The sequence below is a fragment of the Piliocolobus tephrosceles genome, chromosome 6 (genome assembly GCF_002776525.5).
Source record: "Piliocolobus tephrosceles isolate RC106 chromosome 6, ASM277652v3, whole genome shotgun sequence".
Lineage (NCBI taxonomy): Eukaryota > Metazoa > Chordata > Mammalia > Primates > Cercopithecidae > Piliocolobus > Piliocolobus tephrosceles.
The window spans coordinates 101,726,256-101,738,807 of NC_045439.1; the positions used below are offsets into that span (position 1 = coordinate 101,726,256).

Here is a 12,552-nt window from a genome sequence, read left to right on the forward strand (position 1 = left end):
AAAAAAAAAAAAAAAAAAAAAAAAACAGTGGAGGCCAGGCACAGTGGCTCACACCTGTAATCCCAGCACTTTGGGAGGTCAATGTGGGTGGATCACCTGAGGTCAGGAGTTTGAGACCAGCCTGATCAACATGGTGAAACCCTGCCTCTACTAAAAATACAAAAAAATTAGCCAGGTGTGCTGGTACGTGCCTGTAATCCCAGCTACTGAGGAGGGTGAGGCAGAAGAATCGCTTGATCCTGAGAGGTGGAGGTTGCAGTGAGCCAAGATCGCACCACTGCACTCCAGCCTTGGTGACAGAGTGAGACTCCGTTTCAAAAAAAAAAAAAAGAAACAGTGGAAAAAAGCTCCAGAAAAACCAACCATAGGGAAAATGTGTATGGGATTCCCATGTCTGATGAAGCCTAGTGGCTTCTAGCTTCTGTTATATTTTAATGTTACATATCAGAGACATTCATAAAGAGAGTTGCCAGCACCTCTAGCTGGAAACATATGGGAGGATTCCTGCACTTCTACATGCTGTTTGAAGCAACCTCAGGACATGAGACAGAATGTAAGTTCAAGGAGAAGTATCATGAAAAAGAGGTATCCTTCAGAAATCAACAAGACTTGTTTTAGTTAGATTTCTAATCCCTATAACCTTCATAGTATTCCATAGTATAGTTTCCTACCCTTTTCTACACAAATTTGTGGCACAGAGAAGATTGGCTGTCTAGAGATTGAAATCATTTGACCTTGCATCAGGTGGTGGTTTGCTTGATCAATAGATGAGAAAATAAAGCAAGGCCCCTTGCCAAAAACCATCATCCACACTGCCAGATGCTCCTGGGTTCTCTTTTAGAATGCAAATACATATCCCAGGAAGAAAACATAATGCAGTATGTTATAGTAAGCTGTTAATGATTGTGAATCTCTAAAACTGTAAAGCCTACACCAGTGTAAGATATTTTTATAGTATTACTTCTAGACTGGGGGGAAAAAAAGGGAGGGGGAGGAAGAAAGTAGACATTGAAAAAAATGGGCAAAAGGCTCAGAGGGATAGTGCAGGCACAAGAGCGTGAGGGATAGTGCAGGCACAAGAGCGTGGGGGATAGCCTCCATGTGTTTATGGTTTTGCCTAGGTCTGGATCAGATACTAAGGAAAGAACAAAAGGCTAGAACTCAAAATTCACACCAAAATGCATGCATTGTACTCGCACACATAATCAGAGGAGGCCGAGGAGGTAACTCACAAGGAAATGAAAGACATAAATCTAGAGGGATAACAAGTGTTAGTAAAAATCAGTGAGTAGGCTGGCCACAGTGGCTCACACCTATAATCAAAGCACTTTGGGAAGCTTAGGCAGGTGGTTCACTTGAGGCCAGGAGTTCAAGACCAGCTTGGCCAACATGGTGAAATCTTGTCTCTAATAAAAATACAAAAATTAGCTGGGCATGGTGGTGTGTGCCTGTAGTCCAAGCTACTGGGAGGCTGAGGTGGGAGGATCACTGAAGCCCAGGAGGCAGAGGTTGCAGTGAGCCAAGATTGGCACTCCAGCCTGGGCGAGAGAGTGTGACCCAGAGTTTACAAAAAAAAAAAAAAAAAAAAAAGGATAAAATGGCTGGGAACAGTAAAGGAAAACAGTAGACAGTAATAACAGTAATTAAAGGTAAGTAAGTCTGAGAAAGAGAATTTGCTGAGAAAAATGAAACCGAAGCTTTTTCTTCAGCACACTGGTGGAAACCCTATTATCGAAAGCAACTGTTCAAAGAACAGGAAAACCATACTGTTTGTGCTTCAAGGATGGACTTTTATTATTTTGGATTTCGGCTAGTTCTGAGTCTAATCTTAAAGGTCCTACATTTCAGGAATTTTCTAATTAAGTTAAAGTCTTTCAGCTCCCTCTGCTGTTCAAAAATGTACTTTAGTTATGTCAGTTCAATCTTTTTTTTTTTTTTTTTTTTTTTTGAGACAAGAGTCTCGCTCTGTCCTCCAGGCCTGAGTGCAGTGTCGTGATCTCGGCTCACTGCAACCTGCACCTTCCGGGTTCAGGTGATTCTCCTGCCTCAGCCTCCCAAGTAGCTGGGACCATAAGAGTGTGCCATGACACGCAGCAAATTTTTTTGTATTTTTAGTAGAGATGGGGTTTGACCGTGTTAGCCAGGGTAGTCTTGATCTGACCTCATGATCTGCCCACCTTGGCCTCCCAAAGTGCTGGGATTACAGGCATGAGCCACTGTGCCTCTTCTTTTTCTTTTCTTTTTTTTTTTTTGAGACAGAGTCTCACTCTGTCACCCAGGCTGGAGTGCAGGGGCACAATCTCAGCTCACTGCAACCTCTGCCTCCTGGGTTCAAGCAATTCTCCAGCCTCAGCCTCCTGAGTAGCTGGGATTACAGGCACGCACCACCACACCAAGCTAATTTTTGTATTTTTAGTAGAAGCGGGGTTTCACCATGTTGGCCAGGTTGGTCTCAAACTCCTGACCTCAACTGATCCACTCGCCTCGGCCTACCAAAGTGCTGGGATTGCAGGTGTGAGCCACTGCGCCCGACCTATCAATTCAATCTTTAGTGATAAAAATAAAAATATATAAATGCATACATATGTAAATTCATACATAAATACACATACCTCCTCCCAAATATGACACAGTCCTGGCAATCAGAGTCAAATACATTTGCCTATCATGAATTCAATAGCCTGGACTAAAAGCTCCAGAATTAGCAATAACAGATCCTAGTATTCCCACCCCCGAATCAAAATGATTCAAGGGATAATCAAGAGTTTCTTCAAAAGAAACAAGGTTTTGGTAAGGGACGAAGACCCTATATACTTGTTAGCTGGATTGTGGCAATAGCTTTTTTTTTCCCCCCAGAAGGAATCTCACTCTGTCGCCCAGGCTGGAGTGCAGTGGCGGGACCTCGGCTCACTGCAACCTCCACCTCCTGGGTTCAAGCTATTCTCCTGCCTCAGCCTTTGGAGTAGCTAGGACTACAGGCGCCCACCAACACGCCCGGCTAAATTTTTGTATTTTTAGTAGAGACGGGGTTTCACCGTGTTACCAGGATGGTCTTGATCTCCTGACCTCATGATCCGCCTGCCTCGGCCTCCCAAAGTGCTGGAATTACAGGCCTGAGCCACCAGCGCCCAGCCTGGAAATAGCTTTTTATACAGATATTTATATGCACCAGGCTGGGTGTGGTGGCTCACGCCTATACTCCCAGCACTTTTACGAGGCCAAGGCAGAGGGATCACTTGATGCCAAAAGTTCAACACCAGCCTGGCCAACATGGCAAAACCCTATCTCTATTTCAGAAAAAAAAAGTATTCTTTACTCACCTGCTCCTTAAATTGCTTCTGGGACAAGCAGTCAATTAGGTCCACACAGCCCAGAAGACAACCTGATGGATAGTCATTAGGAAATTCCACATCTGAATCAGGAATAACAAAAGGAGTGAATAAATTTCCTTCTTTGTGATCTTGGAACTCAGGAATCTGTTTTCAATTCTGAACAAACATTAATAACTTTTTCATTATCTGTTTGTAGACATAAGGTAAACAGTGAGATTTACTTGGCACAACTGTTTGCATTTTAGCAAAAATCTAGTGAGTGGCTCGCTTAGTGCACTATCCACATGTTAAGCTAGAAAATTTTTCCTTTGCCCTCATACCATCAGGTTCAAGGACCCCACATATTCATCCTAAAACAAATCGATTTACTCTATGCCATTGGATCAGATTGGAGTTTGGCGGTGATGAGTTTTGGAAGCAAAGTAAGGCAGTCACAGGTGACAAGAAAAAGAAGTAAACAAATAAACATCAAAATGTGGTTAAAACCGTAAGAATGAATGTCTTTAAAACAAGCCAGTCATATTAATCGAAATAGAAGTGTGCTTTCAGGCCGGGCGCAGTGGATCACATCTGTAACCCCAGCACTTTGGGAGGCCAAGACAGGCAGATCACTTGAGGTCAGGAGCTCAAGACCAGCCTGGCCAACGTGGTGAAACCCTGTCTCTACTAAAAACACAAAAAATTAGCTGGGTGTGGTGGCGGGCGCGTGTGGTCCCAGCTACTCGGAAGGTTGAGGCAGGAGAATCACTTGAACCTGGAAGGCGGAGGTTGCAGTGAGGAGAGATCGCACCACTGCACTCCAGCCTGGATTACAGAATGAGATTCTGTCTCAAAAAAAAAATAAAAAAGAAAAATGCTTTTAAGGAAGCATGAACTAGCCGGGCGAGGTGGCAGGCGCCTGTAGTCCCAGCTACTCGGGAGGCTGAGGCAGGAGAATGGCGTGAACCCGGCAGGCGGAGCTTGCAGTGAGCTGAGATCTGGCCACAGTACTCCAGCCGGGGCGACAAAGCGAGACTCCGCCTCAAAAAAAAAAAAAAAAAGGAAGCATGAACTTCTTATTCCTAGTGATTCTTTGGGCCTCATTTCTTAAAAACCTTTAAAGATGGTTGTGTAGTTGTCCTTTTATTCTACCCTCAAAACAACTGTATGAGCTGGATAAGAGGAAGGAAAAACAGGATGCCCAAGGATCCAAAGTTAGTATTCTTGGTGTGATTCCCAAAATACGTTGCTTAAGTCAATCAAGTTTGATGTGTCCAAATCCAATAGTAGGTGTCTATTTAGGCCACTCTCAATGAAAATTCCTATATGTGGTTGTTCTTCCCAATGTAAGGATCTCAGAGTTTACAGCAGTCATTTTAACTTTAGAGTAAAGATGTTGATTTTCTCAGATAAAAAAATTAAAACTAGTCGATTTCTTGTGTTGGAAATTGATATTTTTATTTGCACTGTTCTGACAGATTAATGCTTTGAACGTTGTCAATGATTTTACCACTAAACAAACATATACAAAGATTAAAAGTCTCTTTTAACAAAGAAAAAGCCAAAGAAAGAAGGAAGTGAAAGAAGATGAACGTCAATGACTTCTCTCCACAAAGTAAAAGTGAAAGAAGAACATACGGCTCTTACCTTTCCCACGAAGAAGACGATATGTAGCCTGGAGTTCTGAGACTTCTTGAGGGGAGGGTTTTTTAGCTGTGGCTGCTATCCAAAGTCGTCCTCTGTGGGGGGTGTACCAGGATCTGCCCTCCACCCTTAAACAAATAAAAATTTAGTGGAAAGGATCTAAATTCTAGTTTCCTGGAATATCCCATAATATATAACAAATCCTATAGCAGATTATCCAGTTGAACCAAGAGGTCTATAGATGATGTCTTACCAAGAGGAATATCTTTTGTCAAAAACACTTTCCTCTGACAATACCTTTCGCTTGAGGATGAACTCTGTCCACTAATTTCTCTTCCATCAGAATAGCACCAAGTCATCTCTCTCAACTCCTGACTGCTTTTCGCCTGATCCCTACAACTCAGATTTGGAGCCCTCACCAGTCTTGGTGCTTCTACAATACAAATCGTATATTTTCAAGGCATATAGTCATATCAGAGATATGGAAATCCCTGCCCTTGAGTCAAAGACTAACCTTTCCCTAGAAGATTAGTTGATTTGTTCTCCAACCTGACGGAAAAATCCTCACCTACACATAACTCCCAAGAATGTAACTTTTTATTTATTATTTAAAATAATTTAAGAAAATAAAAATGCTTATCTTTACTCTTTCAATTAGAACCACATCCATTTCTTTTTTCTTTTTTTTTTTTTTTGTGATGGAGTCTCGCTCTGTCGCCAGGCTGGAGAGCAGTGGCGCGACTTCGGCTCACTGCAACCTCTGCGTCCCGGGTTCAAGTGATTCTCCTGCCTTAGCCTCCTGACTAGCTGGGACTATAGGCACCCGCCACCACGCCCAGCTAATTTTTGTATTTTCAGTAGAGACGAGATTTCACTATGTTGGTCAGGATGGTCTCGATCTCTTGACCTCGTGATCTGCCTGCCTTAGCCTCCCAAAGTGCTGGGATTACAGGCGTGAGCCACCATGCCCGGCCCCATTTGCATTTTTAAATTGTATTCAGGGTTTTCTTTGTGGATTATTAAACAACTTATGAAATAGTTTGAAAGAACCTGTAAGGAGAATAACAGAATGCATTCAGGAGAACTTAATTGTGAATTGCTCCTTTCCAAGGATTACAAAAAGATGTTTCTCTTTCCCCTCCCACCAAATTAAATAAAGTACCTTGATAATATGTCCCTCTTATCCCATTCTTATAATGGAAAATGGTGTTATGAATTTTTCATATCCTTGGTTTCCCAAAATAGATAAATTGGAAGAGTGCCAGGCACATAGTAGGTGCACGATATTGGAAATGGACCAATGTATATCTTCCCTCTAGGCCAAATAACCTGAAGAATTACTGGGAAAATCGTCCCACAAATGTGGCAAATCCACCTCCTTTATTTCTATGGGAATAAAATAAAGTGACTGTGCACTAAATGCTGCTCATTCTGTTCACTTCTGTGAGAAAATTTAAATAACAGATCCAAATAGGATGAGAGAAATGTAAACACTCTGATTCCCTTAGCAGAAGGCAAGTTGTTTAGTTTTCTACTTTGGAGAAGCAAGACACCTAAATTGCAGAAAACTCTATGAGAAGAACAGACATCTAAGGGTTTGATCATCCTGGAGCAGAAGCGGATTCCCATGCACTTGTTCTAATGGCATTTACAGACATGAACTATGAAACAATTAGAAGTCAAAGCAAGAAAACCTGACCTTCAAGAGGGGAGATAAGGTGTAGTCCACCTTAACAAAATAGAGAAATGGCATCTAATAGTGAAACTACCAAAGTAGAAATTATTATGCCTAAATGCTGATTATCATTTGTCTTTAAGGAAAGTAGAGAAATGTCTGAAGCCTGAACAGTAGAGAGGAAAGAGCACTCTGAAAACCAGAACTCTAGTTCCATCTCTGTCATTAACTAGCTTCATATTTCAGGGCAATCTATTTTACCTTTGCCTGCTTCAGTATCCTCATTTGTCAAAGACTATAATAATACTGGCCTAATCTATAGTCATATCTTGCTTAACAATGGGGATATGTCCTAAGAAATGTGTCTTTAGGCAATTTCATTGGCTGAACTTACACAAACCTAGATGGTATAACCTACTACACACCTAGGCTATGGTATAGCCTCTTGCTCTTTTTTTTTTTTTGAGACTGAGTCTCACTCTGTCACTCAGACAATCTTGGCTCACTGCAGCCTCCACCTCCTGGGTTCAAGCAATTCTCCTGCCTCAGCCTCCCGAGTAGCTAGAATTACAGGCACACGCCACCACGCCCAGCTAATTTTTGTATTTTTAGCAGAAATAGGGTTTCGCCATGTTGGCTAGGATGGTCTTGAACTCCTGAACTCAGGTAATCTACCCACCTTGGCCTCCCAAAGTGCTGGGATTATAGGCGTGAGCCACCGTGCTGTGCCGGCAGCCTCTTGTTCTTAAGTTACAAACTTGTACAGCATGTTACTGTACAGAATACTGTAGGCAACTGGAACACAGTGGTAACTATATATATATGTAAATACATCTAGACATAGAAAAGGTACAGTAAAGGCTGAGCATGGTGGCTCATGCCTGTAATCCCAACACTTTAGGAGGTGGAGGCAGGTGGATCACTTGAGGTCAGGTGTTTGAGACTAGCCTGGCCAACAGGGCAAAACCCCATCTCTACTAAAAATACAAAAATTAGCCGGGCGTGGTGGTGCACGTCTGTAATCCCAGCTACTCGAGAGGATGAGGCAGGAGAATGCTTGAACCTGGAAGGTAGAAGTTGCAGCAAGCCGAGATCACGCCACTGCACTCCAGCCTGGGCAACAGAGCGATATCCTATCTAAGAAAAAAGAAAAGAAAAGAAAGGAAAAGAAAGGAAAAGAAAAGAAAAGAAAAGAAAAGAAAAGAAAAGAAAAGAAAAGAAAAGAAAAGAAAAGAAAAGAAAAGAAGGTACCGTAAAAATATAAGGGATTATAATTTTTTTTTTTTTTCAGATGGAGTCTTGCTCTGTCGCCCAGGCTGGAGTGCAATGGCGCAATCTTGGCTCACTGCAACCTCCACCTCCCGGGTTCAAGAAATTCTCCTGCCTCAGCCTCCCGAGTAGCTGGGATTACAGGCATGCACCACTATGCCTGGCTAATTTTTATATTTTTAGTAAATAAGGGGTTTCACCAAGACCTTGTGATCCGCCTGCCTTGGCCTCCCAAAATGCTGGAATTACAGGCGTGAGCCACCATGACCAGCCAGTATTATAATCTTATGGGACCACTGTTGTACATGTGTTCCATTACTGATTGAAAAGTTGTTATGCAGTCTGGGCGCGGTGGCTCAAGCCTGTAATCCCAGCACTTTGGGAGGCCGAGACGGGCAGATCACAAGGTCAGGAGATGGAGACCATCCTGGCTAACACGGTGAAACCCCGTCTCTACTAAAAAATACAAAAAATTAGCCGGGCGAGGTGGCGGGCGCCTGTAGTCCCAGCTACTCGGGAGGCTGAGGCAGGAGAATGGCGTGAACCCGGGAGGCGGAGCTTGCAGTGAGCTGAGATCCGGCCACAGCACTCCAGCCTGGGCAGCAGAGCGAGACTCCGTCTCAAAAAAAAAAAAAGTTGTTATGCAGCACATGACTGTATTTCACAGAGCTACTGCTTTGAAAACTAAAATCCTATTTAAATATAAGGTATTTTTACTGTTATGAGTTGGGACATTGCCAGGTATATAAAATTCTAATAGAAAAAAGTAAGAAATGGCCTGGCACAGTGGCTCACGCCTATAATCCCAGCACTTTCGGAGGCTGAGGTGGGCCGATCATGAGCTCAGGAGATCCGAGACCATCCTGGCTAACACGGTGAAACCCGGTCTCTACTAAAAATACAAAAAAAAAAAAAAAAAAAAGAAAGAAAGAAAATTTGCTGGGTGTGGTGGCGGGCACCCGTAGTCCCAGCTACTCGGAAGGCTGAGGCAGGAGAATGGTGTGAACCTGGGAGGCGGAGCTTGCAGTGAGCCAAGATTGCGCCACTGCACTCCAGCCAGGGTGACAGAGCGAGACTCCATCTCAAAAAAAAAAAAAAAGAAATAAGAAGGGAAAGAAGTATGTTGTAATGATAAGTGAAAGAAAAAAAACACAAACACATGTATCATGCTCTCACCATTTAACAATTTACACAAGAAAAACAGAAACAGCCCGGCGCAGTGGCTCAAACCTGTAATCCCAGCACTTTGGGAGGCTGAGGCAGTCAGATCACCTGAGTTTGGGAGTTTGAGACCAGCCTGACCAACATGGAGAAACCTCATCTCTACTAAAAATACAAAATTAGCCGGGCATGGTGGCACGTGCGTGTAATCCCAGCTATTTAGGAGGCTGAGGCAGGAGAATGACTTGAACCCGGGAGGTGGAAGTTGCAGTGAGCTGATACCACACCATTGCACTACAGCCTGGGAAACAAGAGCAAAACTTGGTCTCAAGAAAAAAAAAAAGAAAAAAAGAAAGCAGGCACAGTGGCTCACACCTGTAATCCCAGCACTTTGGGAGGCCAAGGTGGGCGGATCACGGTATCAGGAGTTCGAGACCAGCCTGGCCAACATGGTGAAACCCCATCTCTACTAAAAATACAAAAATTAACAGGGCATGGTGGCAGGCGCCTGTAATCCCAGCTACTTGGGAGGCTGAGGCAGGGGAATTGCTTGAACCCGGGAGGCAGAGGTTGCAGTGAGCCGATATTGGGCCACTGCACTCCAGCCTGGGCGACAGAACAAGACTCCGTCTCAAAAAATAAATAAATAAATACAATAAAAATAGAAACACTCCAAAATGCTAATAACAGCAGTTTCTTGGTGTGGGACTACAAGTAATCTTTCTTTTTCTAGCTACTTTTCTGTGCTTTACAGTTTTCCATTTACATGTATAATAAAAGCCAAGAAAAACACTTTTTAAAAACCGAATTAAGAAAAAAACATGCCGGGCACGGTGGCTCATGCCTGTAATCCCAGCACTTTGGAAGGCCAAGGCAGGTGGATCACAAGGTCAGGAGATCGAGACCATCCTGGCTAACACAGTGAAACCCTGTCTCTACTAAAAATACAAAAAATCATCCAGGTGTGGTGCTGGGTGCCTGTAGTTCCAGTTACCTGGGAGGCTGAGGCAGGAGAATGGCGTGAACCCGGGAGGCAGAGGTTGCAACGAGCTGAGACCACGCCACTGCACTCCAGCCTGGGCGACAGAGTGAGACTCCATCTCAAAAAAAAAGAAAAGAAAAGAAAAGGAAAAACACAAGACACCACGGAATAGTAAGCTATTAAATATTATCATCAGTAACAGGTATAACTCAGCTCTATAATACCTCTATTTATCTCAATTTCCCCTACTTTTGTAGAAAAGGATTTTGTGATAAAACAGTTTCTCAATATTATTAGCCAGATTAATAGTTAGATATATGGACAGGAAAATAAAATCAGTTATGCTGGTATCTTAATAAGTAAACAGGCATCAAAACTATGTTTCAAATAGGATCAAATTATTAAGGTTGCTGAGTAGTATATTACAAAGACAAAATCAAGAGAAATTTTTTCAATAGATTTCCCTCCAAAGATGAAAAAATTAGTCTTCTATCTTTGTTATGACTTGGTTTCTTAGCATTTTTAAGCTCAGTTTGTTTTTTAAGCTAATCAGCACAAAAACTAACACTATATTTGTCAATTTAAATGTTTTAAAATTAATTTTAAAATATACTACTACCAAGTCAGTAACATGAATATGATGTTCAAAGTTCTATTTATTGAAGAGTGTTATAACTCATCACCAGATTGAGGAAAACTAATTTCAATCCATATTTCTAAATTAAATTTATGTCACTCTAAGATCTTCCACTGCCCAGATTCATTTTTATTCTTACCTTTTAATCCCTCTGACAAGCAGAGAAGCCCAGGGCTGATGTATAGAGAGGCACCAGCCACCATCAAAGCCTTCCTGAAATTCTTGATCCTGGATTCGCAACTGGTGCTGAAGCGAGTTGAACTCTAGTCCCAATCCTGAAGAACGGATAGCCTTCTTCTGTGAGGCTGCACCTGTGTGGTCAACCCACTACACAGAAAAACAAACATACAGTTCTGTCTTATAAGGCAAGAATCTGGGGTAGGTAGACAAAATGAAGCGAATGCTAATAATGAGGAAATCATACGGGGAGCATTTTTCTTTTTTTTTTTTTCTTTGAGATGGAGTCTCGCTCTGTCACCCAGGCTGGAGTGCAATGGCACGATCTGGGCTCACTGTAACCTCCACCTCCTGGGTTCAAATGATTCTCCTGCCTCCGCCTCCCAAGTAGCTGGGACTACAGGAGCCTGCCACCACGCCCCACTAATTTTTTGCATTTTTAGTAGAGACGGGGTTTCACCGTGTTAGCCAGGATAGTCTCAATCTCCTGACCTCGTGATCCGCCCACCTCAGCCTCCCAAAGTGCTGAGATTACAGGCGTGAACCACCACGCCCGGCCATATTGGGAACATTTTTCTTAAAAAATATATCCCAGGCTGGGCATCATGGCTGTTCCCAATATGGCCGGGCGCAGTGGTTCACGCCTGTAATCCCAGCACTTTGGGAGGCCGAGGTGGACGGATCACGAGGTCAGGAGATTGAGACCATCCTGGTTAACACAGTGAAACCCCATTTCTACTAAAAATGCAAAAAATTAGTGGGGCGTGGTGGCAGGCGCCTGTAGTCCCAGCTACTTGGGAGGCGGAGGCAGGAGAATCATTTGAACCCAGGAGGTGGAGGTTGCAGTGAGCCTAGATCGTGCCATTGCACTCCAGCCTGGGGAAGAGAGTGAGACTGTCTCAGAACAACCACAACAACAACAAATGAAAAATATATCCCATCTTTATCTGAAATAAGGCCAAAAGGGTAGAGATAGTATAAATTCAGTAGAAGTCTCAGGTATGATAACAAGGCCCATCTTAAAGAATAATTAGAATGTTGAAATCTCCATACAATGCTTACTAATTCCAGCAACAGCACAAGTATCAGACCAAAAGAGTTATAATTATTTCCACTTTAAACTTAATGATCCATACTTGGTTCTGGATAATTTTTCAATAGAATTCTGTGAGCTAAATGAAGGTTCATCATTTTGATCCACAATTCTGCATGTGCTTATGGGCAGTGTCACATGCTGGCACCATGACAAAGCCAAACAGATGTTGTCAGGTCAGAGGCAGCACTTCTGACTACTGGATGCATGAAATATTCTCTTACCCTAAAATGAAGAACTTGTCTCCTGAAAGAGAGGATGGAGGACTACTAAAACAGGGCTCCCATCATATAAAAAGAATAGAGAATTATAAGGTACAGGTAATTACAGAAGAGTGAAGAGTTTTGGCTACAGTTCAGAGAATGGCAAAGGTTACTGTTTCTTCCAGAGCAACAATACCATGTGCACCAAAATTAAAATTTAAAAATAAAGGCAATTAGCATGATAATATTTGGGGTTATCTTAATTTTTAAAAATTGAATAATTTATAAAGCTGGATACAGTGATGCATGCCTGTAGCTTCACTAGCTACTCAGAAGGTGAGGCAGGAGGATCACTTGAGCTCGTAAGTTCAAGGCCAGCCTGGGCAACATGGTGAGATCC

At 42.7% G+C, this 12,552-nt stretch overlaps 1 protein-coding gene across 3 annotated transcripts in view; it reads right to left on the reverse strand.

Annotated features, from left to right (window-relative positions):
* TRIP4 (thyroid hormone receptor interactor 4) overlaps positions 1-12,552 on the reverse strand; it is a 71,420-nt gene that overhangs the window by 30,177 nt on the left and 28,691 nt on the right. For all 3 annotated transcript variants that reach the window (XM_023185310.2, XM_023185309.2, XM_023185311.2), the window contains exons 9-11: positions 10,819-11,006; positions 4,959-5,083; positions 3,321-3,412 (exon numbers count right to left, since the gene is read on the reverse strand). In XM_023185310.2, coding sequence (XP_023041078.1) covers positions 3,321-3,412; positions 4,959-5,083; positions 10,819-11,006 — 405 coding nt within the window. The remainder of the gene's footprint in view (positions 1-3,320; positions 3,413-4,958; positions 5,084-10,818; positions 11,007-12,552) is intronic.